At 37.3% G+C, this 26,158-nt stretch overlaps 1 protein-coding gene across 6 annotated transcripts in view; it reads right to left on the minus strand.

Annotated features, from left to right (window-relative positions):
* Positions 1–26,158, minus strand: part of LOC138742526 (arf-GAP with coiled-coil, ANK repeat and PH domain-containing protein 2-like) — a 100,808-nt gene that overhangs the window by 21,129 nt on the left and 53,521 nt on the right. For 5 of the 6 annotated variants that reach the window (XM_069897043.1, XM_069897041.1, XM_069897045.1 and 2 more), the window contains 8 exons: positions 25,997–26,041; positions 23,991–24,086; positions 21,813–21,887; positions 9,221–9,333; positions 5,298–5,318; positions 3,825–3,876; positions 3,394–3,494; positions 2,526–2,637 (listed from right to left, as the gene is read on the minus strand). In XM_069897043.1, coding sequence (XP_069753144.1) covers positions 2,526–2,637; positions 3,394–3,494; positions 3,825–3,876; positions 5,298–5,318; positions 9,221–9,333; positions 21,813–21,887; positions 23,991–24,086; positions 25,997–26,041 — 615 coding nt within the window. The remainder of the gene's footprint in view (positions 1–2,525; positions 2,638–3,393; positions 3,495–3,824; positions 3,877–5,297; positions 5,319–9,220; positions 9,334–21,812; positions 21,888–23,990; positions 24,087–25,996; positions 26,042–26,158) is intronic. The other variant, XM_069897042.1, reaches the window with a different exon arrangement.

The raw sequence follows: 26,158 nt of genomic DNA on the forward strand, positions 1-26,158 counted from the left end.
TTTTTACTCACGTACACATGTACCACATGCATCTGCATCAAAATTCATATTGCTGCAGCCAAACAGTTATATAAGATACACTAATTTATTAACCTGAAACACACAAGAGACTACAGATGCTGGAATCTGATGCTAAACACAATCTACTGGAGAAACTCAGGGGTCAAACAGCATCCAGGGGAGAAAAAAAAATGGTCCAAAACCGTTTATCGAGTCAACTGTTCCTTTTTTCCCCACACTGACGCTGTTTGACCCCTTGAATTTCTCCAGCAAATTGTATTTAGCATTAAATTACCCAGTACAAAAATAAATAAATACACAGGACAGATGAATAAATAAATATTCAGTTACAGCTACAGCAAGAAAAAGGTTTTATAATGGTGCAGGCACATCTTTTTGGTGGACACAGAGTAATGTATGTTTAGGGTAATAAGGGAAAACTCAGGAGCCTGATAACTGCCGAATAAAAACTGTTCATGAACCTAGAGTTTCTGGACTTCAAGCTTCTGTAACTTATTTAATGGTACCGGTGAGAATAGGTTATGACCAAGGTGATGAGGGCCCTTTATAAAGTTGGCTGCCTTCAGTGGCTGGGAGTTCAGAGCCAGTCATTGATTTGGTTAGATTTGGCACTTGCTGCACCCATCTGCATTCCTGGGCACTTGAATTACCAAACCATCTGCATTCCTGAACACTTGAATTATCAAACCAGTCTGTGATGCCACCAGTCAGTGTTGAAATTTGAGACAGTATTCGATGATATGTCAAAATTCCTCAGACTTCTTAGCAAGTCAGAGCAGTGGTGTGCTTTCTTCACAGTTTCTTCGACATGATGGCTCCAGTAAAGTTCCTCCGACATGTGGAATCTCAGGAACATGAACATTCTCACTCTCTCACTGTTGTCCAATCAATGAAGAGATGTGTGGCCCCTCAGACTCCCCTTCCCAAAGTCCACAATAAACTCCTTGGTCCTATAACTTTGAGAGCAAGATTGTTGTTCTGTCACCATACAACCTGATTCTCAATCTCCATCCAGTATTCTGATTCACCATTTCCTGTTATTCAGTCAACAAAGGTGGTATCACCAGCAACTTTATAGACTGCATTGGAGCCAAACTTGGCTTCACAATCACGAGTGTTCCTTATTTAAGGTTCATATGGTAACAATAACACTGCACAAAAATAGCTCTAATTTGAGCTACAGTAATTTCTTGGCCATCTTCCCAGAGTATCTGCCTCTGCTGTTGCACAGTACTTTGTTGATCTTTCACCACCTCCCTTTCCACTCCCTCAACAAGTTACTTTTCTCAGCACTTAATCAGGGCCAGAGCCTTTGCCAGTCTCGTCACCACAACCTTAAAATTAAACCCAACCTTTCATGACTTAAAGCTCTGCCCCCCACATATAAATTTGGGGTTTCCTCTTGCAAAAGGTGATGTCAGCTGGGTTAAATGAAAATCATGTTAAAATTTGACAGGTGTTTATTAGTTTTAGATATCAAGATCAAAAATACAGAAAAATAGCACTGAAGCCAAGGCCTTGAATTGTATTTCATCTTCCCTAACCTTTCCTTTTGGGGACACTGCAATGTTTCACAAAGTTATAATGATCTTACGCCTGTGTTACTGTAATATTAACTCTAAGCACAAAAATGACAAAATAAATTAAATTTAATTCTACCTGCAATAATTCACTTCATGTCAGGGATTTAACAATCACCAGAGGGCAGATGTTGATAATATTCAAATATTTGGGTTAGGGTGGATATTCAGATATCATGCACATTTAAAATAATTACCGTATCTCTTGTTCTCTGAAAGATTGAACTTTTCATTTACATCATCCATCACTAGTGTTTTACTAAAATGCAAGTCTTTGAAATTGCCATGTATTAAATGTCACAGACAACAAAATATTCTGCAGCCAGGCAAACAAACTATGCTGAGCATCTATTGCTTTTCTAATTTTGGCTTCAGATGGTCTTTTTCAAAAGAAGGAGGGAATTGGGACTTCAACTCCAGTTCTTTGCATTTAGTACATTGATAAGATATAGCATATGGAATATAAATTCATGCTTGCTACAAGAATAATGAAGGAAGATGTCAGTTTGCTTGTATTGCCACACAGGTAAACAAGGGGATCAACCTATGGCAATTCAAAGTACACAACAATGATTCAAAGGGGATTTGATGTAATTGAAAAGGAATTTAAAATTCTGGAAAATAACAAGTGTATAGTTTTTCCTAAATCAACAGGCTTCATCATCACTCAGACAACTTCAAATTTTAAGACAACGCAGGTGTTCTGAGTCAACATTTAGATCATAGTAATAGATATGCAGTAATATGGTTCACCTCAAGCTTTAGATCTCTTATCAGGTAACAATATAAATAAAGTCTTTAATTTCTCATGGGACATAAACAGTGCTGGAAATGCTGTATTTTTGGTCCATCCTTACAACCCACAAATGTTAAAAACCTTTATTATTAAATAGCTGCAGTGCACAATTTAAATTGCATACATACATCTGCATAGCTTGCTTCTCCTTTCTCTTTGTATGCTGTTGCTATGCTTGTTTGAACAGCTTTGATCCAAACTTGTCGGATTTTTTCAGAATCTGCTTGCAGCATACAGCTCCTGCATTATAAACATTCACAGATATTAAATCAATAAAGCCACTGGAAACAACTTAGAAATATAATCCAAGTTCTACCACAATGGAAAACATATCACAAACAAAAAAGTCTGAACAGGCTTCACATTGTATTTAGAAGCATCTGATAACTACATGAATCAAAGTATATATTATGTTTCATCAGTTTTTCATAGGCCGAACATTCATAAGTACTTAAAGAAGATACCAACTACTTTATACATCATTCTTCCACATCAAGGCAACATGGTTAGCACAGTGCTATTACAGCACGAGAGTTCGAATCCAGCGCTGTCTGTAAGGAGTTTGTACATTCTCCCTGTGTCTTCATGGGTTTCCTCTGGGTGCTCCAGTTTCCTCCCACCCTCCAAAAACGTACTGGGTTTGTCAGTTAATTGGTGTTTTTGGGCAGCTTGAGCTCATGGGCCAGAATCGCCTGTTACTTTGCTTATGTGTAAAAATTTATTTCAAAGAATATCTACATTTATTTCAATCAACATAACCTACAACTCTACAAATTACCATCGGTGACAAAAATTAAAAATGGGGTTTGAGCCATGGAAATATTGGTACTGACAATCAATTTATGACAATGAAGCAAAACTATCTGCACCTGAAAACATGTTATTTTCCTTTAAAATTAAAAGTTAATGGAAATTATATTTGCATGAAAAAGTCTATCCAGAATATTTTTTGAAACATAAAATTACTACAATAAGGCAAACTGCTTGGGTACTTACTTTGTAGGGGAGACTACCTCAAAACAGAAACGTCTTTCAATATCCTCACAGGGTTTGACTGTACAAAGTCGTAAATCATCAACCACTATGGTGAGGTTATCCTTGAGGAAGTGTATGGGGAAAAAAATTAGTTATACGAAGACACTGAAACATTTAAATTTAGATTAAAACTAACATGGTATTCAGATACCAGAAAAGTAGTAAAACACCAGAAGTTTTTAATAATTCTGAGTTGTCTGATGTCAAATGCTGTAGAGTTGTCTTGATTAATGTACTTTTAGCTTTACTAATGTTTTTCAGTTGGTATGCAATATGCTATTAGTTCATGTTTCTGAACGTTGGTGTTTTTCTGTGCAAGATATTTTACTAAATATTTGCGGCCAAGATGATGAGATCAATTTACGCTGAGTACACAATACAATTTTGCTCACCTTAAACTTTTTTTGGTAAACAAGCTGGTTGTTCTGAATTGAAAACCAGCGCCTGTAAGAAGAAAAAACACAATTTGCAGAGCTAGGAAATCAGCGGGAACAAAATTTAAACTGAATAGCTACAAAGTGTTGACAAATTCAGAAATAATCCTGTTTGTTGCTTCTGTTTCATTTCCTTCACCGTTCATGGTTTCTGGGGATGGTTCCACTTCTGAAGGTATTGATTTCATCCCATCAGCAATCAAGTGATGTGTGAGCCCATTGTTCAAATGTCATCATGTAGAAGATGGCATCATAGATGTTCTCATCTCATGCCCCCACTAATGCAGTGGTAGATTACTGGATGATACTAAGAAATAGCAGCATCTAATTTTCTTACTCCTCCTCTCCAACATGTGCCAACCACCAAAGTCTATGGTGCCCAAATCAAATGTGGGACCTAAAGAGCCTAGTGAAAACTGGGAATTTTTGACCATATGTCAAAGCTCCATCCCATGCCAAATCTTCTTTCTCTCCTCTCTTTATTTACCCCATTCTACAACTTTTTTTTTCCCCTGGAGTACATCTAATTGTAAAGCCAGCTAACAAATAAATGACAAGAAGAATGATTAGCTCCGCACTTTGCTACCCAGTAAACAGCCTTTGCAGTTCACCAAATCTGAAATTTCAGAAAGTATTGTTTTAAAAAACTATTTTGGAATATGGTTGATTATATTAATAGGGGATGAGCAAACAATATATCAAAATGGCATCATTTGCTCAACCCTTATTGCTTATGTATTTAACAATAACTAAACAAGGGGCTTGACCATATCATAACATGGCCTGGATTCACCATCAGCCAAGCCAGACAGGAGTGAGACAGCTCCCAAACCGCAGCATGAGAACTTAGAAGATTGCTGTTCCAAGTATCAGATTCACTCTACTATTACATCCCAGAAATTTTTCATCAGTCTACTTAATTACACCATAAATTGGTTAGCTGTTTTAAAAAAATCTCAATTTCACTCATAACAGAAATGTTTTCACTTTGAAACAGATTTTGATTTTACTTTCAAGAACATATCATAGTTCTAAGCTTGAAAAATAGATTTGAAAATTATATTTGGTTTTCACAAGAAAGACTTAATTAAAAGAACATAAGCACCTTTTTGATGCATGGAGTTTTAAATTTAAACATTTTCTTTAGCATTAAAATTGATTTACACACAGAACTTGAAGTGCAGCAGGTTAGATAGAAGGATGGTTAGTTTTGTTAATATTGTGAAAGGCAAAACAAGCATAGAATTCTGCCTCTGGTTTGCAGCTAACACTGTGTCCATGCTGTAAAAAGAACAGCAAAGTGACCAGTTTAAAAGCCATGGATTAAACCAGGTTTACCCGAAATTCTTTGGACACTTGCAGACAGGTGAGAACTAATATTCAGAGACAGGACTGGGGAGTAGATAAGATGTCCAGCTGACAGGTTGGTACCTGATGTGGGGGGTCTTTTTCCTGTCACATGACAAAATGGGGTAGGATCAAGACATAGAAAGAAAACAGAAAAAAATGAAATAGTAAAATGAAAAACCATGATCAAAAAACACAGGAAGATTAAATGCATACTAAAGATAAAGCAGTACAAGCTATTATAGCATTTCTGCATAAAGCCCCAATGAAACGGAAAGTACTCATTTACAGTATGATACTTTTTAAATGAAGCTGCAAAATTAGAAATATGCATTTAATTTTGGTATTGAATGCTAATCACTAAGCATGGAAGAAAATGTTATATATTGCAGGAAACAGAAATTCAATAAGGAAATATAAGGAGCCTTAAAAAATAAACAGTTTCTCTACAAATTTACCCAAGGCTTATCAGCCATATAATATCATGGAATATCTGGACCAAATAAGTTTACCTCAGAATGCTTTAATGATATTTGTACAGCCATTTCCCAACATAGATCAAAGTTCCGTTCTGACTGACCAGTCAGATCTTGAAATGGACGCAAGTCAGACATATGTTAGCATGGCATGTGGAAGCCGTATACCTGTACAGCATTCTTTGGGGTTTAATCCAATAATGGTTAAATCCAGCACGAAAATTCATTAGATTTTCTTGAATAATGCGTGCTTACCGAATGGCAACTGAGAGAGATGCTGTGACGTACATAACGCCACGATATCGTCTAACGGTATGCACACAGCCATTAGCACTGGTGGATGAATGACCAAGCGTAATTTTTACAATTACATATATATTTTTCTTTTTAAAAAATGTATAGGGTTTTTTTTCGGTCCTATGTACGGATGGTCCTAAGTCACATAGGTCGTAAATAGGGGAAAGGGTGTATTTGTATAAACACATAAATCAAAAAATCAAAGGTAATGGTAGGTCCCACAAGTCAGCTTTGCTACCCAAGGTTAATACTTTTTTAACTTCACCTCTATAATCCTCAATTTGCTTAATTGTCCAAATTTCTATCTCTGGCTGTCCAACATTATGACAGAGAAAAGAAAATTCAACAAAGTTGGTACTTAACCACTGTTAAGAGCCTAATCTGCAAAATCATTTCATCGTGGTTTATTTGCCATTCAGAAGTTAAATCCTGCGTTACTTCCTAGTTTACATGCTGTGATTGCAATAGTCTGAGTAATTGTAGGCATCTACCCTATTGTCATCAAGAAAATTTGAATTCCTGAAAGGAATTAGCCTTCTTACTTTATTGGAATTTTTTTTTGAGCTGTGTTTGAGACATGTGCTCTAAAAAGCCCTAGCCAATTATGCCTGCAAGCATCAGCACAATCGATACAGCTTTCACAAGGACCTAATGCTGGTGGCCTCTAACGTTACAGCAAGAGGTAACTGTTCAATGTCCACTCCTAATGGCCAATGGGAAATTATAAGCATAAATGGGTTGGCAAGATGTAACAAGTGGTGTGTCACAGGGATCAACTTCTTTCCACCAAAGAGAGGTAAATATTTTTTTTTCTGTCAGAGGATTGAAAGTGTTTGTAATTTATTTCTTTGGGTGACATGGTTATAATGCCAGCGATCGGGAATGGGGTTTGAATCCCGTCCTGTTTGTAAGGATTTTGTACATTCTCCCCATGACGACATGGGCTTTTTCCCGAGACTTCTGGTTTTCTCTCAGCCTTCAAAAAGTACCATGTGTGGCACCATTAAGAATTTACACCAACGTGTTGAAGATGTGGACTCCATTGTATTTTTTTCATAAGATTATAAGTAATTTTCTCCAGAGGAATAAAAGCATATATTTTTGCCTTCCAACAAGACATAGCTATATTTCCCAATACAAACAATTCTGGTTATCTATATAAATTCAATCTTAGTGATTTGTTCTAGAAGATTTCCCAAATCTTCCCAGAAAGGCCTCACCTTGGAAAATGACCAGGTTAAATGTAAAAAGGTTCCTGTTACTTTGCCACATCTAAAACATTGATCTGTTATTTCTGATTTTAATTTGTGGAATAAGATATAGTTGGTGCAACTTCATGGTGCCTCTTGTACACAAAAAACAAAACTAGTTATCAACTTGGTCACAATACAGCAATGACTGGATACTTTTCACAAACTGGTCCATAGTAAAAGTAGAAGTTTGATACCAAGGATGAAATGCCTTTTAAGACAACAGTAAATGTAGATAAAGGCCTTCAGCAATTACAAACTCAACAAATATCTAACCATTTGTACAGCTCAACACTGAATAGGAGACTCCCATGTGGCTCATAGTAATTTATTTAAGTGTTGACTTGTCAACTGGGGTGAGGATATTTAAATATGCAATAGGCAAATCAAGTTTGACAAAGACCCACGAAAACAGCAGAGGTTTAATTTAAATTTTTAGAAAATATTTGCCTCTGTTTTTCATTTGATCAATTGCCTTGTGAAGAAGTGTTCAAATGACTGTCAAGTCAGACTGCACTGCAGCATAACACCTTCAGAAATTGGAGTGGCTTTGAATTATAATGTTATATCAACAGAGAATGAAAATCTATGCCAAGACATGGACTAGACAGTCATTCTCAACCTGTTTTTGGCTATGGCCCCCTTAGGGCTCTGCACAAACTTTATGGGCCCCCTTCCCTGTGAAGCAGTCAAGTTTAGTTGGTTGCTTCCGTACTTCTCTCCTACCAACTACATAAAAAATTTAAAATTATTTAATGATTTCAGTTTGAGCCCACCCACTCACTCCCCCCCACCCCCCCACCCCCCCTCCACCAACAGCACCTTAAATGTGATGTGGCCCACGGGGACCACATTGAGACTGGCTGGACTAGTGCAAATTTAATTTTGGGACCAGCACCAAATAGCCTGAATACATCTGGATTGTCTGATCTCGGAAGCTAAACAGGCACAGGACTAGTCAGTACTTGGAGGGGAGACTGCCTAGGAACACCAGGTGCTGTAGGTTTTTGTAAGAGTTCTGGACAACGTGGCGACTCTCTGTCTGCCTTACAGTGACAAAGGTTAAAGAATTTCCTGTATGTTACATTCTAAATGTAGTATTACTTGACAATAATGGAAGCTTTACCTTAGCTGGGGAACATATGCCCACAATGTAGACACAGACAACAATTCAAGTTTTTCATGAAGAAACTGAATATTGTGTTCAAGCATGGGCATGAAGTATTAACATGCAATTTAGCACTCTATAAACACATCTCAACAGCAGTGTAAACCAGATTTTTGGGTTGATTTCTCTCTCTCTCTCTCTCTCTCTCTCTCTCTCTAGGACCCCCCCCCCCCTCCATTTCTGAAGAGTAAATGAAGAATATAAGCAGATCCAGGAAAATACACATCTACCAATAAAAGATTCTCTAAAAGCTCTTGTTAAACTGCAAGAATGAATGCTTAGAGAGGTTGCTCCATTTTCAAGCAACAAGCTCTACTTTCAACCCATATTGCCTGGCATTTTCTATGCAGTTTCCACTTAGTTAACTAAATATCCTACTTTGACTATAAAATGACTTCATGGCATTCCATACTATTAATTAATCACGTGGTCCTTTTTCATCCACATTCATTAATATTATTACTTCATAATTTAACTTCAAATGGTAATGTTTAAGAAACATGAGTATCATTTTGGATAGCTAAGGTAAGACATTTAAATTTTTAAAAAATATTTAAAAATTTGGTATTGTTATCATTTCTTGCAAGATGAACAAATTTGTTCACAAGCTACTATGTTTGGTTTTGATATACAATTCTTAAGTTCTAACCAGTAAATGAAACAGACAATATTTTTTCATTGACAAATAATTAAAAAACAAACAAAGGTATGAAGAATCAATGAGTTGAGATTAATCACATTCCTTTTCCATATTATTATTATTAACAACTATAGAAAAATATTTTGTTCCTGATCCAGAACAAAGTGAAATCTTACCGGTTCCATGTTTTAAACGCATTACTGGCTCGTTTGTACAAATATCCTTCCATGACAATGCCATTGGCAGCATCAGTATTAAATTCTATCTTGGGATCATCGCTGGAGAAATCCTGCATATTTGATGGTAAACAAAGTACAAAAACATCAATTACTAATAGACAAGATAGAAATTAAAATAAAATAAAATTTTCAGCATGGTGATCTAATGGACCCACACATTACTCTGCCGCAACGTTAGATTTTGCCTTCTCAAGCTCCTAAATTGAAGGCTATCTTCATTAATTTGCAGCAGCGTTGGCCTAAATATATCCGTAGATTGTTTTTTAAATAGTAATTATGAACTATTATTTTTCAGTGACAAATAAGATTTATCCATGATAGATTCTTCCCTTTTTTGAAAGCCTTAAATTCTTAAAATGTCTCCTTCAATCTGATGTACTAATCTTTCCAAGTTTTGCCATCTATTCCGGTTAGCCATCCTTGTATGTTACCTATATTTTATTTATCAATTATCGCCCATCAAAACCATATTTTTGATATATACTGTAGTACATCATGCTGTTCCCCCTTTTACGTCAGCTGAAATAGCACTGCACCCAAACCCACAAGAAGTAGCCACCGTAAGGTTCACTTCCTTTTCTGGGTCCTAGTGGGCAAGAATGTTATTGCTTGATGTGAGCAGTTCTTTTAAATGATCGACCATGTTACTTGTCTCTTCATTCCAGCACTATTTCTATTCTTTTCTTAACAATTGGTTCAGTGGGCTGCACAGAGTTGACATATAACCAAACCCAGGAATGATTCTAATTTGGCTTTATTCAATGGATAGGGTGCTCTGCGGACGGCCTCAGTACCAGCGGCACTATTGTAAATCCCAAATATATTATAGAAGGTACCCTAAATACACACTTGTCCTGGAGCTGGCAGTTGTTTGCTTGTAGCAATTGGATTAGGACCCTTTCCAGGTTTGATAGATGCTCTAAGTCTTCTCGACCTGTAATTATGATGTCATCAAGGTGCCATCCCACATTTATGCCGAGCAACAATTTGTCCATGACAGCTTGAAATGTTGCTGGAACTGCAGATATTCCACAAGGTATAGGTGAATAACACTAAATGATTATTGATTGCAACATCATTTTTTGAGGCCTCATCTAATTCGATTTGCGGATACTCCTGGGATAAGTCCAGTTTTGTGAAATCCCTCCCCCATTCGGGGCCTGAAATATTTCCTCCGCTTTGGGTGCAGGATCATCATTTATTTGCAGAGTCTGATTAATGGTGACTTTGTTATCACCACAAATTTGGATTTCTCCGCTGGCTTTTCACACTGGCGCACGATGGAAGCTGCCCAATCATTGCATTGAAGGAATCATTTCCAGATTCCTTCATTTCCGACCTGCTATATTCTGATTCAATTATTCCTTTTATTGCAATCAGTACCGTCCTGGGCTTTATAGCATTTCAGTTCAACACCGGATTTCAAGTGTAACTTTGTCTTGACTCCTTGGATCTTTCCCCAAGCCCTTTCCAAAAATTGTCTTGATACCTCTTAAGCACTTGCTCCAGTTTTGGCTTGGCCTCACCCTCCGTACATACGTTCATTACGGATCCAATTTCCATCCAATCTCATTGGATGTGCGACAACCAGTTTCTTCCCAATAACACCGGCCCCTTGGTGGCAACAAAGTAGAGGGATAATCCTTTTGGTGTCTGTCCTTTATATTCCACGTCTACTTTGCATTTCCCAAACACCTTGACTTTTTCCCCCATGACCGTTTTCTACACCATGTCAGAGAAGGCAAGATGAGCTAACGATCATGTTTTTAAACTTTATTGGCATTAACAACGCTGCTGCTCCTATGTCCAACTCCCTTTGAAGAGTTTAGTTGTTGATTTTCACATGGATGTAGATTTCCGATTTCTCATCCATTAATCTGCGAATATATATTACTTTCAGTGTCTTGTCTTCCTCCGACTCGTTAGGTTCACTGCTAGGGCTTTCATCCCTCTCCTTTTTCACTTTGGAGGGCTGTTTTTCATATTTGGAACTTTGCCTTTTGTCCTCTTTGCCGTTGTTGATATTTACTTTCTTTCTTGGACACTTGGTTCTGATGTGTCCCTCCTTGTCACATAGATGATATCTAGCTTTTCTGAAATAATTAAAATTATCCGGACTGTGGTTTCTTTTTCTGCAGCGGAACCATTCTTGTTAGTTAAATTTTCCCATTACCTATTGTAGAATTTCCAAGTTTTAAATTGGCCATCTCGAAACCCAAGACTGTGTCATACGCAGACTTAATAATTATGTCTTTTGTACTGAGCAACTGCTATTGGGCATTACAGTCAGCTAATCCTATGATTAACCTGTCCCAATGCTTCGTTTAAGAATGCACCAAACTCACAGATTTCTGACAGTCGACATAATTCAGCCAAATATTCGCTTAGAGAGTCACCTGTTTTCTTAAATAAAATTTGTATCTTTCTGTGATAACCATTGGCTTAGAACATAGAAGTTCTCCTAATACAGCACACAGCTCTGCATAAGTTTTTCTATTTAGTCTTTCAGGTGCTAACACAAATTTCATCAATTTAAATATCTTGCTTCCCACTTGGGTCAGAAATAGCACCTGTTTTCTGCTCAAAACTGGTGTGTCAGTAATATTATGGGCAAAACAGTCTTTTGATACAGTCATACCAGTCTTCTTTGGAGTCCTCGATTTTTCCAAACTCTTCCTCTGCCATTCTGAGTCTTGTTTTTTTTTATATGCACGAGCCTGTGACTCACTGTTATTTTTGTTCACTATTTCACTTTGTAATCTTTTCTCCAATCCTTGTGTAGAAGAAGTTCATTATTATCAGTCACCAATCTGTTGTATTCTAGGCTTAGAAATACACTCACACACACAACCTTGGTGTCTCATTCATTCTTTATTATTAATCTAAAATGGTTCCCCACAGCACACAATATATATGTATGAAGATGTCATACGCACACAGGCGTATATTCACAACAACATCGAGCAAATCAGGCAACATCCATGGAAAACAGAAATAAGATAAATATCACATTTTTAAAATTCAGGAAATTAATCCAGAAAGCTGGAATGTTTTCAGATGAAAGATGTGCTCTGGCCCTCAAGCTAATGCTGAGCCTTATCGGAACAGTGATTAGGCCATGGACAGATTGGTATGAGTGGGAGTGGAGTATAGAATTCAAATGATAGCTATCTGGAACACCAGGGTCAATCCCATTGCCCAAAAGGAGATCACCCACAAAGTGGTCAACCAATGCAGTCACCAATGAAGCAAAGGTCTGATCGCAAGTAATGAATGCAATAGAATAAATTGGAACTAATATTTCACCTGGAAAGGAATGAGGTAGATGAGCAAACATGTCATAGAAAATGTTGTCTGAGGCAATGTGATTGGAGATGGAAAAGTGGATCAAAGATCACAAAGGAAATAGTCCTTTGGGATGCCGAGAGTGGAAGGTAGGGGAAAATGTTTCTGCTGGTGTGTTGATATTGCATCACAAGACACAAATTCCCCTCCAAAGGGACTGTTCTTTTAGTCTCTAAGAAATAAAGCAAGTATTCAGTTTTCTAAAAAGAAAACTTTCTTTCAAAGAAAGCAATTAAATTCAGACTCCATTGCACCCAGAAACCAATAAGTGAAATTCCAAACTCTATAAATGAAACAATTCCTCATGCAAGACATTTAAACTTAACAAAATAACTGGAAGAACTAAAATATAGTGGTGGATGATTAAAGTGGTAAAAACATACAGAAATGCTGGAAGGCTCAGCTGGCCTTCTTCAAGGAATAAGCAAAGAACAGGAAGACATCAGAATAAAGACTGAAGACCAGCTGTGGGAAGTGTTCAGACCAACAAAAACATTGGATATAAGAGGTGAGGATTGATTTTGGCTCTGCGAAAGGAAACAAGGGGAAAAGGGAGCAAGAGAGACATAAACACAGAGCTGGGAGAAAGGTGATAGGGGGAAGTGGGTTGGTGTTTAATGGAAACCAGAAAAGTCTATGTTAATGCCATCTGGTTGGAGGGTCCCCACACAGAGGATGAGATGTTGTTCCTCCAATTTTGCACGTGGTTTCAGTCTGGCAGTGGATGAGTCCATGGACAGTGTGACAGAATATGTTGTGTTTTATATTGTGTATAAATACAATATTGGGAGATAAAGTGTAGCAGGTTATTTTTAGTGTAAGTCACATACCTTCACTTCAAAACAGTTCTCATTTAAAATACTGGAGCTCTGCTCAAGCTAAACAGACCGGCTCCAAATACCTTTGCAAAAGCTTTGGAGAGTGCCCAAGGAACTTCACTAATGGACTGTGGTTTTGAAAAGCAAAAGATGAAAGAACTTGGAGAATTAGGTTCGAAGCTGCAGCTGTCTGAGTGAAGGTTGCTGTTCTAAGAGGGTCATGTGGTTTTGCAAGCAGAGAGAGAAAGAGAGAGAGAGAGGGTGTGTTTTTACAGTTCAGCAGCAGGGACTGGAACAGGACAAGCTGGCAAGCTTGAAGGAATAACCCGATTTTGAAGAAGGGTTGTGAGTGCTTAGTTCAGCCTGGTCAAAGCCCTTGTGGTCCATGCAAGAGGAGATGTCTGGATGCCTAATGTTTCACTCGAAATAGGAGAAACAAAAAGGAACTCTGTGGTGACCTAAAGAAAGAGGTTATCATCCAGAAAACCCTGATGGAGCAAGTTTCTTTGGCAAGACCGGACGTGGCTGATTGAAAGGGATCAGTTTTGTGGGTGTCCATGGAACAACAAATTTCTCTCTGAAAATGGACAAGAACCTTCATGAGCTGTAACCACTTACCTTTCAAACACCAAAGCCTAGTAAAATTCATAAATGTTAAATTCTGTGCACAGTATAAGAATTGCCTGCAACCAGTGAACTTGGAGGAGTGAGAAGATTAGACTGTGAATTAAAGAACTTTTCTAAACTTGCATACACATTACATACACGTGCACTTAGAATTAGAAGAGGGTTAAGTAAGTTAATAGTAATGTTAAAATTTGATCCCATTTCCATGTTTAAAGATAATTAAAAACAATTTTTGTTAAACTATTTATCTCGGTGAATATCTATTGCTGCTGGGTTTTGGGATCCTCTGGGCTCATAACAACAGACACTCCAGCAAAGAATGGGATGGAGAATTGAAATAGGATGATTAAAATGGGAATGGTCCAGAGACACAAAATAGTAAAATTACACAAGTAGCAAATGCTAGTTTAAAAAATTGGCAACCCATAATATAGGAATTCCAATTTCCAGGTCTCATATTTGGTCAAAGAATATAAGACGTTTGTTATAATAGGACTAAAAGACGTTTGTAGTAATAGGACTATGTTCGGATGAAAGAAATTGCTAAATACCCTCAAGCGGGCAATAGCTCAAACAGGTATCAAAAGTGGGTATCTTTAAGTTTCAAGGTTCACCATGGTACTGAGAAAAATGGGAATTTAACAAGGCTGGAGATGATCACAAAGCTGGACTTCATACTGAAGGTGTCAAGTGAAATATTTTGAACATGATGCTACTCATGAAAGGTTATAACTGGCCAAATATTGGAATGTGGCATCACATGAAGGATGGAAGTGATTCAAGATGCAAAGATAGAACACCAATGGCCATGCTACAGATGGAAAAAGAAATCTGAGCTCTGGTCAAATGCAAAATGTCAGCTCTCCTCGTACTTGTGGAGGGCAATTTCCAGAATGCTTGACAAAATTAGGAGAGCGTTGTTTCATGCAGGAAAACAACAGAGGAAATAATGGAGATAAAAGAGTACACTTTCAAAGATGGTACAAAATGTTTTTTTGTAACTTTAAGACAGCGTATCACACAGACGAAGCAATGAAGATCAACCATGCAGCCAAAATGAAATCTGATCACTGAGATGAAGACAGCCAGAGTTATTTTGTACACCGAAGGAGATTGGCAAAGACCTTGGAAAAGATGAGAACAAAACGCAAATGTCTGTGGTTTAGAAATTGGCATGCAAGTAGATCAAAGATGGAGATAGTACAGTGAACCAATCGCTCCTGCACAATTATTACCAACTGGTCATCTCAGCATAATTGCCTTTAGAAATACTGAATCATAACTTAATAATGCAGGGGAAATAATTCATTTTGAATATGGAAGCATTTTCCTTCTGTGGAATGTCAAATTATTCAATGGAAAGTAAGCCAAAATTAAAATGTGGCTCAGAAGTGATAATTGCTTAATCAAAAACATTCATATTTAACCCCAACCATGTTTCATTACTTAGCATCAAAATGCCTTGGTGCTCTTGAAATAAAGTACATTGCATCAGGCATGAAAAAAAACATTTTCAGGTTATTGCAGCTTAAATCAAGATTTCAAGGAGAGTATTTTTCCTCCAGAGTAGATTTGGGTGCAAAGTGCGAATGTGGATGCAAGGTTCGAATACTGATGTTCGAATACTGATGCAAGGTTCGAATACTGATGCAAGGTTCGAATACTGATGCAAGGTTCGAATACTGATGCAAGGTTCGAATACTGATGCAAGGTTCGAATGCTGACGTTCGAATGCTGACGTTCGAATGCTGACGTTCGAATGCTGACGTTCGAATGCTGACGTTCGAATGCTGACGTTCGAATGCTGACGCAAGGTTCGAATGCTGACGCAAGGTTCGAATGCTGACGCAAGGTTCGAATGCTGACGCAAGGTTCGAATGCTGACGCAGGGTTCGAATGCTGACGCAGGGTTCGAATGCTGACGCAAGGTTCGAATGCTGACGCAAGGTTCGAATGCTGACGCAAGGTTCGAATGCTGACGCAAGGTTCGAATGCTGACGCAAGGTTCGAATGCTGACGCAAGGTTCGAATGCTGACGCAAGGTTCGAATGCTGACGCAAGGTTCGAATGCTGACGCAAGGTTCGAATGCTGACGCAAGGTTCGAATACTGACGCAAGGTTCGAATACTGACGCAAGGTTCGAATACTGATGCAAGGTTCGAATGCTGATGCAAGGTTCGAATGCTGATGCAAGGTTCGAATGCTGATGCAAGGTTCGAATGCTGATGCAAGGTTCGAATGCTGATGCAAGGTTCGAATGCTGATGCAAGGTTCGAATGCTGATGCAAGGTTCGAATGCTGATGCAAGGTTCGAATGCTGATGCAAGGTTCGAATGCTGATGCAAGGTTCGAATGCTGATGCAAGGTTCGAATGCTGATGCAAGGTTCGAATGCTGATGCAAGGTTCGAATGCTGATGCAAGGTTCGAATGCTGATGCAAGGTTCGAATGCTGATGCAAGGTTCGAATACTGATGTTCGAATACTGATGCAAGGTTCGAATACTGATGCAAGGTTCGAATACTGATTCAAGGTTTGAATACTGATTCAAGGTTCGAATACTGATGCAAGGTTCGAATACTGATGCAAGGTTCGAATACTGACGCAAGGTTCGAATACTGACGCAAGATTCGAATACTGACGCAAGGTTCGAATACTGACTCAAGGTTCGAATACTGACTCAAGGTTCGAATACTGACTCAAGGTTCGAATACTGACTCAAGGTTCGAATACTGACTCAAGGTTCGAATACTGACTCAAGGTTCGAATACTGACTCAAGGTTCGAATACTGACTCAAGGTTCGAATACTGACTCAAGGTTCGAATACTGACTCAAGGTTCGAATACTGACTCAAGGTTCGAATACTGACTCAAGGTTCGAATGCTGACGCAAGGTTCGAATGCTGACGCAAGGTTCGAATGTTGACGCAAGGTTCGAATGCTGACGCAAGGTTCGAATGCTGATTCAAGGTTCGAATGCTGATTCAAGGTTTGAATGCTGATTCAAGGTTTGAATACTGATTCAAGGTTTGAATACTGATTCAAGGTTTGAATACTGATTCAAGGTTTGAATACTGATTCAAGGTTTGAATACTGATTCAAGGTTTGAATACTGATTCAAGGTTTGAATACTGATTCAAGGTTTGAATACTGATTCAAGGTTTGAATACTGATTCAAGGTTTGAATACTGATTCAAGGTTTGAATACTGATTCAAGGTTTGAATATTGATTCAAGGTTTGGAATACTGATTCATGGTTTGAATATTGATTCAAGGTTTGAATACTGATTCAAGGTTTGAATACTGATTCAAGGTTTGAATATTGATTTTGCATCCCTTGCATTAACTTATGACATTTCACTGGAAGGAAAATGGACAATAAAAATAGATAAATGACTATTTTTTTGAGATTTTTAATTTTAAGCTGTTTTATATCAAAATATAAATAAGTGACATCTGCAGTTTCTTATTTACAAACTGTATTTGGTATCAACAATTTATTTTTTGTGGTCTCAAAACAACTTGTTAAGAAAATATTTGGAAAGGTCAAATGAATCAACTCTCTCTTGGATGCTGCTTGATTTACTGAGTATTTCCAGAAATTCTATTTGTATTTTAAGATACTGGTACATTGACCAAACAAATACTGTAACACCATGCTGCAAATGACTTGAAAAACCAAGAGTTTGACAAACCTTTTGCTTGCAGAAAGCAATGAGTGCGAGGGCTCTTTCTGTTCTTAATTTACTTAACTACTATTGATTGCAACTTCTCTAAGTCCCATTGTAAAAGAACTCATTGCCTATTAATGTAAATTGAAGCTGATGAAATTACATCCAGCTTTAGTAAAGACAGGTCATCTGATCTATTCTTCCGAGAAAATTAAGTATCTCATGACATTTGGTGCTCATGTAAAACTAGATAGATAAATAGTTCTTGAAGACCTTGAATAAATATTCTAAGAAAATAAAAATTAATGCTACATTATTTGTAGAAAGAAGTAGTTTATAAGCTAAAAAAAATTACCACACTGAAGTAGGAGCATGAACTAAAGTAAACAGGTTACTGAAAGTATCAACTTTTAAGTACCATTTATATCAAAACATTTTTCACAAAAATAAAACAACTTACCATATATAACACATAATGAAATTTGAAGAGTCTCATTGTCACTGATCTTAGAAATAATAAAGAACTATATTCACGTGAAACACAACAGTTTTTCTTTCACCATGATAAAAAAAATTCCATGGTAAACACAAATTGCACACATACAGCTGAAGACACTTGCCGATTGCCTAGCACCATCAGTGTTAAAATGATCATTTGAATAATATTTTCCATTCAATTTACTCCACCAAAATCTAATTATTTATAAACCTGGCATCATCTGACCACAATACACATCCCATTACAATTCCGAGATCTAGATTATGTTCTGTAAGCATTAACTCCTCCTTCACAAAGTAGTCAGCTGATACGACAGCTAACCCGGTGCATGGTAAATGCATCTGCCCATTGTGTAGTATTTTCATTTAAATATATTTTATGCACGTTTCTAAAACACAATTTCAAATGTTTAAGTTAACTAAGTGAAACTTAATTCATTCAAAAATGTTAAAGCATTTTGATAAATTTAACAAAAAACACTGAACTCAATTTTTCTGTTATATTTGTGTAATTCAGAATCCTTTCATAATAGATAAACTTGATCACTTTCTGGAGATAACTCCAAAAAAATTAAAACATTTAGATTTAACAGAACCCAATGTTACATCAAACATCTTCATATCATTATTTTCTTTGGCTTGGCTTTGCGGACGAAGATTCATGGAGGGGTAATGTCCACGTCAGCTGCAGGCTTGTTTGTGGCTGACAAGTCCGATGCGGGACAGGCAGACACGGTTGCAAGGGAAAATTGGTGGGTTGGGTTTTGGGTTTTTCCTCCTTTGTCTTTTGACAGTGAGGTGGAAATTTCGAATACCGATTCAAGGTTTGAATACCGATTCAAGGTTTGAATACCGATTCAAGGTTTGAATACCGATTCAAGGTTTGAATACCGATTCAAGGTTTGAATACCGATTCAAGGTTTGAATACCGATTCAAGGTTTGAATACCGATTCAAGGTTTGAATACCGATTCAAGGTTTGAATACCGATTCAAGGTTTGAATACCGATTCAAGGTTTGAATACCGATTCAAGGTTTGAATACCGATTCAAGGTTTGAATACCGATTCAAGGTTTGAATACCGATTCAAGGTTTGAATACCGATTCAAGGTTTGAATACCGATTCAAGGTTTGAATACCGATTCAAGGTTTGAATACCGATTCAAGGTTTGAATACCGATTCAAGGTTTGAATACCGATTCAAGGTTTGAATACCGATTCAAGGTTTGAATACCGATTCAAGGTTTGAATACCGATTCAAGGTTTGAATACCGATTCAAGGTTTGAATACCGATTCAAGGTTTGAATACCGATTCAAGGTTTGAATACCGATTCAAGGTTTGAATACCGATTCAAGGTTTGAATACCGATTCAAGGTTTGAATACTGATTCAAGGTTTGAATATTGATTTTGCATCCCTTGCATTAACTGATGACATTTCACTAGAAGGAACTTAAAATATCAAATTTAGAAGTATTAAAAAAAAATTGTACAGCACATTTCCCCATATCTCAAGTTCACTGCCAGAGCCTCTGCTATTTCCTCATTAACTTCTCTCAAGGTCCTGGGAAAAATCCTGTCAGAACCTAGAGACTTATCCACCTTTATGTTTCAAAAGCTCCAGTACTACCTCTTTCTTAATCACTATAGTCTCCATATATACCCACTTTGCTTCCTTTACCCTGCACAGTTCAATATCCTTCTCCTCAGTAAATACGGAGGAAAAGAAATTGTTCAATATCTCCCCCCATCTCTTTTGGCTCCACACACATTTATCCTTTCTGATTCTCTATTGGACCAATTTTATCTCTCGCTTTCCTTTTGCTATTTACATGTTTGTAGAAACCCTTTGGATTTATTTTCACCCTGCTTGCTATCGCCTTATTTTAGCTTTTCTAATTTCTTTCTTAAGATTCTTTTTACATTCAATATAGTACCCAAACATCTCCTTTTTCCCGTTTCTTATATTTATTGTAGTACTCTCTCTTTTTTCGATCCAAGTTTCCAATATCCCTTGAGAACCATGGCTCTCTCAAACTTTTAACCTTACCTTTCAACCTAACAGGTATATAAATATTTTGTACTTTTAAAATCTCTCCTTTAAAAGACCTCCCTTTCTCTATTACATCCTTCCCAAAAAACAAATTGTCCCAATCCACCCCTTGTCAATCCTTTCGCATCTCCTCAAACCTAGCTTTTCCCCACTCAAAAACCTCAACTCTGGGCCTGAGGTGCTCCCCCACACAGACCTCTGTCTCCTGACCCATCTCATTCCCCAACAGTAAATCCAACACTGCTCCCTCTCTAGTTGGTTCCTCCATGAATTGATGCAAAAAGCTATCCTGCACACATTTTACAAACTCCAACCCATCCAGCCCTTTCAAGGAATGGGTTCCCCAATCTATATTCAGAAAATTAAAATCCCCCACAATCACTATCCTGTGCTTATTACAAGTATCTGCTATCTCCCTCTAATTTTTTCCTCTAATTCGTGTTCCCCATTCGGTGATCGATAATACACCCCTTTCCCATTCCTCATTTCCACCCAAATAGCTTCCCTGGACAAGCTTTCTATTCCATCGCACTGAAGCACTGCTGCAATATTTTCTCTAACAAGTAGTGCATCCCCATCCCCTCTTGCCCCCCTGGTTCTATCACACCTAAAGCAACTAAATCCAGGAATATTTAGCTGCCAGTCACATCCCTCCTGTAACCATGTTTCATTAATCGCTATCACGTCATACTTCCAAGTGTCAATCCATACCTTCAGCTCATCCACCTTCCTTACAATGCTCCTAGCATTAAAATATATGCATTTTAGAGATTTCCCACATTTTATTTCCTGTATGCCCCTATCTTTACCAACAGCTCTCTTTTGCAATCGACCTCTATCCATCTTCATATAGAGCATCCATCTTTTTTATCTCCTGCCTTTCCCCCTCAAACACTGTCTGCAAGCTTTATTTGATTGCATTCTAACCTTCTCCTTGCTGTTCTCCTTCATTTGGTTCCCTTCCCCCCAGCCATTCTAGTTTAAAGTCTCCTGAGTAACCCTAGTAAACGTCCCCGCCAGAATCCTGGTCCCCCTGGGGTTCAAATGCAACCCGTCCTTTTTGTACAGGTCACACCTACCCCAAAAATGGTCCCAGTTATCCACAAACTTGAATCCCTGCCCTTTGCTCCTCCCCTTCACCCACACGTTCATCCTCCATCTCATTCTATTCCTGCTCTCACTGTCGCATGGTACAGGCAGTAATCCCGAGATTACTCCCTTTGCGGTCCTTCTTTTTAATTAATTGCATTTATTCACATATTCCATTTCAAAAGAATTATTTTCACTAGTATTAGATTACTTAAAAACACAGTAATTGTTGGAAAAAAAATTCTCAGGGAACAATCCTAGAAATTGCAATTTAGGGGTTTCATCACAATGAAAATTAGATGCTCAGTGTAACTAGTAAATTCTTTCAATAGTCTGCAGATAGATGATCAAATATTGAATTAATATCAGTATCTAAAGATTATGGTTACATTTCAGATATCACAGTTAAGCCATCTCAACTGTTTGTGTACCTTTTGTTGAATTGTAGAATGCTTTTGTTCCATGTCTCTCTTCTCTTTCGCTGCATCCACAACTAATTGATCCAACTGTTGAAAGAGAGCAATAAGAGCATAAGAGCTGGAGCCTTTTGGCCCTTCGAACCAGCTTTGCCATGGAATGTTCTCATCGCTGATTGGCCCAGACCTTTATCTCCTGTACCATTCTCCAATGATCTCAATTCCTCAGCTTCCAAAAATGTATCTATTCCTCTTCAAATACCCTAAATGATCCAGCCTCCACAACCACCCCCCATCTGAGGATGGAGAATTTCAGAGATTAACCACCCTCTCTAAGAAGTTATTCCTGAATACCCATTTTAAATGGCCAACATCTAATCTGTAACTACTCCCTTAATTGGAATTTTCACACTAATGAAAGCAATTCAACATCTACTTTCCTGTCCTGTTATGTTTCAATAAGATTATCTTCCAACTTCAAAAAATCCAAATCAAGTACAATAAACTCTTATTTTAAAACCTTAAATTGAAAAACTTAATTTGATGTTGATAAATAATCTGATATTTTATTTTAAAACTTGCAAACCAATGAAGACTTGTAAAACTAAGTTTGTACTTCTCCAAAAATCTACTGGGTTATTTATAACAGACCATATGATGTCTCAGATTATTTACATAATTAACAAATTGACAAGATTCCAGCAAGTCAATCTGTTCAACTCCAAAAATAGATTCAGCATCAACCAATCTTGTACACTTATTCTGCAATCTGTTCTCTAGAATTCTGAAGATACATCACACCTTTGCGAGAAATTTTCAGGAATTCATTCTGATAGCTTGTACTGAGATCCAGTTGGTAGTTAAAAGAAGACCCATTTGGCATTGCTCATACAGCTATCTAAAAATTAGAATAATTACGTCTTTCCAAATTAATTTCCATGTATGGCAACAGAAATCAGTGTACATACAATGCACATACTGTGCATTGCAACCCTTACTGATCATTGCTGCTTGCATTAACAGCTATGAATGCCTGGTAGGGTAAATGAGTGGCAGAGATGCTGATTCTGAATAGTACTGCATCAATTATGTAGAAACAGAAAATGTAAAAATGATTAAATTCAAGATTTATCAACCACATTTCTAGACCAATCATAATATAAGGAAAAGCTTCACTATTCAACCATGAACCAATTTCATTTTTGAAGGCATATCAATTTTAAATACACTAACTATAACCTCACCTTTTCAACTTAAAATATTCTAAATTCCTGTGTAATGATGTTATAGTTATATTTCTGCCTATCAAAAAAAAGTCACACTTGAGCCTACGATTCCTAAACCCTCGCTTTTGTTTAATCTCAGTGCATTTATCACAGGCCTTGTAGTGTGCAAGAACTACAAATCTGAAGAGAGAATATCTCGCATACTAGCAAAAATGAACAAAGCAGTCCAAGTAGAAACTAGCAACGTACTCTGGTATTGAGAAAACTAGGCTATCTTAAAATGGTAGTAAAGACAGCAGAAAAAAAAAATCTTATGTTACAACAATTATGCAGAGCCAAAATAACTGCAAATGCAGATCAAGTGAGAAGGTATTGAATCAAATAACAGAGTATAATTATTTGCAATGCAAATTTAACAATACATCATCTTATTGACCATCATATTTAATACACTGAAAAGGACTGAATTTCTAGAGGAGTTACAAATGGAATTAAACATTGGACAATGTGCAGAAATCCCATTTCTGATTCTAGCATCTAGTGCACTATACTGCAGTAATGTTCAGGAGCAAGGATGATTGTCCTCCAACGACCACAAGTATCGGCTTTTGTGAAAGGTATCACTCCAGCTAATGGATTATTTGGTGCTTATTACCAATTAATTTTGAATTTACCAGGCTTTCTTGATACCACGCTCAATCAAATGCTGCTTTGATGTCATCTAAAGTTACTTTAACCTCATACTTGGATCGAGGTCTTGGCCCAAATTTACTGCAGATGTACAAACCAGACTTGCCAGGATGCAGTAGAAATAAGACATCCTTATTAAACATTTCACCATTTTTAGTAGTAGACAGTTTCTGCAAGTTTAGTTTGTACATCCTGCTCAAGGAAAACTGGGAATTTATTTAAAATCCTAATTCTTTATCACAATGTTTATTGTTGATCACCGAGTTTAAAATCTCACCTGTGCTCCCAAATCCTTCATATAAGGCTCCAGTTCCATAAAGAGGTCATACCCTTGATGAAAATATGTCAGGTGGGCATACATGAAAGACAACATCTACAAATTAAATGGAGACAAAGACAATAATCAGCACCTTTTTATTTGATCTAACAAGAAGAATTTGTAATGAATTTGCACAAAGTGTATTATGTATATATATAATTTTTTTTAAATTTATTTTAAGTTTCTTTCAAGGTTTAAGGTTATTTTTATTGTCATGTAATACAGGTACACAATCCTTTATCCAGACATCTAAAATCTGGAAAGCTCCAAAATCCAGCAAGTGGGGAGAGAGGCGTCAGCATGAGTCGGGCGGCCAAGGGACTGGCGCTTGGAGGAGGCGGCCGGAAGGGGGTGGGGGTAGATACGGCAGCACAATTTGGATGGGCTTTCTGAAATCCGGAAAAATCCAAAATTCAGAACACATTGTCCTCCAAGGGTTGTGGATAAAGGATTGAGTACCTGTAATACATAAAAATATAATGATATACTTCAACTTTTGTCTGCCATAAGGTAAATAGAGTCACTGTGAGCACTGCCCTAACAATAAGAGAAAGTGAAGCCAAAAAGTCCCCTCAGAAGTACCAAGTGTCCATGAATTCACCTTCAGCACTCCAGCAGGCGCGACAAGAGACCCGAGATTAGGGCAGCCCCCAACATGTTGGAAGTTCATTTCAAGAAAGCAGAAATAAATTAAGGAGGCAAGGTGACTTGAGATGGAGATGAAAATCAGAGTCATTCAGGGTAGGAGGAAGAGAAGAATCTGATGAGGTTGCCCTGGAGGGAAGCTCAGGGTGGATCTCAGTAAGCTGTTGATAATATGGAAGAGTGAGATGGAACAAGGTGGTGTGATTTTAGGAATAGGGAGTGCTATTGTGACAGATTAAGGTGAGATCTCAGAATAAAGATCACAAAGAAGGAATAGTCAGAGAAGCTACAATGAACCGAACAGACAAACGATACCACATCTGCTGGAATCTGAAGCAATACGCAATCTACTGGAGGAACTCAGTGGGCTGAGCAACAACAATGGGAGAAAAATTAATGTTCAAGACATTGGGTCAGAATGGTTCTGATCCCAAATGTCAACCATTCTTTTTCTCCCACTGATGCTGAGTTACTCAAGCTACAATGAAGGATTGTATTTATGGCCCAAGTTTCCTTCAAGGCTCTGACATGAAACATTTTTAAACCCAAAATGTCAAGGATAGCAAGACATTTCTCAAATACAAGTGAATATTACAGTGACAAACAGAGATGGTAGTTGATGTTGTCAATAATCTAAAGAATGAGTGATGACTAGGCATGACATCAAGAGAAAACATGCATAACCACAGAGTTAGTGCAGGAGGTTGGGATTCACTTTTGAAAATAGGCAATGTTGAAATAATGTCCTTTAAAATTGTTGACCTTGCAACAAAGGGGCATTAAAAATCATCTGGAATAAACATCTTAAGATGGTCTATCAAAATTATAGAGAAAATTCAGAAATTCGATGAGCAAAGTTCTCAATATAACATCCAGCAGATGCAAATTTTGTATTACAACTTTAATATTAATATTATTTTACAGAAACTATTCTTTAACAAGTTGATAATAAAAAAGTTAAGGATATAATTTTACAAATCAATCAAAATTCCACTCCAGGCATTAGTCTCAAAATGACACAATAACTATTACAATCCTAAAATATTGAACTTTATTCTTTTAGAAGGTAACATTAAAGTTTTTTGTAAAAATCCAATGGGAAAAAAATGGTAATCGTGAGATGCACAATAGACTGCAGATGCTGGAATCTGGATCATCAAACAACGCGATGGAGGAAGTCAGTGGTCAAGCTTCATCAGTGGGAGAAAAAGAATGGTCTTCGATTTAGGCCAGAAACCATACAAATTTATAATTATTACAATGCCTTGCAGATTGAATAATGAATGCATGAAACTACAATTAAGAGGAAAAATGCTTACCGATTTTAAAATCTCATATCTTCTCTTTGACTGAAGGACATTGATCTAAAATTGAACAAAACAAAGAAATGAACATAGCGTTAAAATTTTACATATTACCAGAACTGGTTATTTTTATAGCTTTTCGGTGGCAGCATAAAGCATTCCATGCTTGAAAAGGTT

This window comes from Narcine bancroftii, chromosome 9 (assembly GCF_036971445.1).
Source record: "Narcine bancroftii isolate sNarBan1 chromosome 9, sNarBan1.hap1, whole genome shotgun sequence".
In the NCBI taxonomy this organism is placed as follows: Eukaryota; Metazoa; Chordata; class Chondrichthyes; order Torpediniformes; family Narcinidae; genus Narcine; species Narcine bancroftii.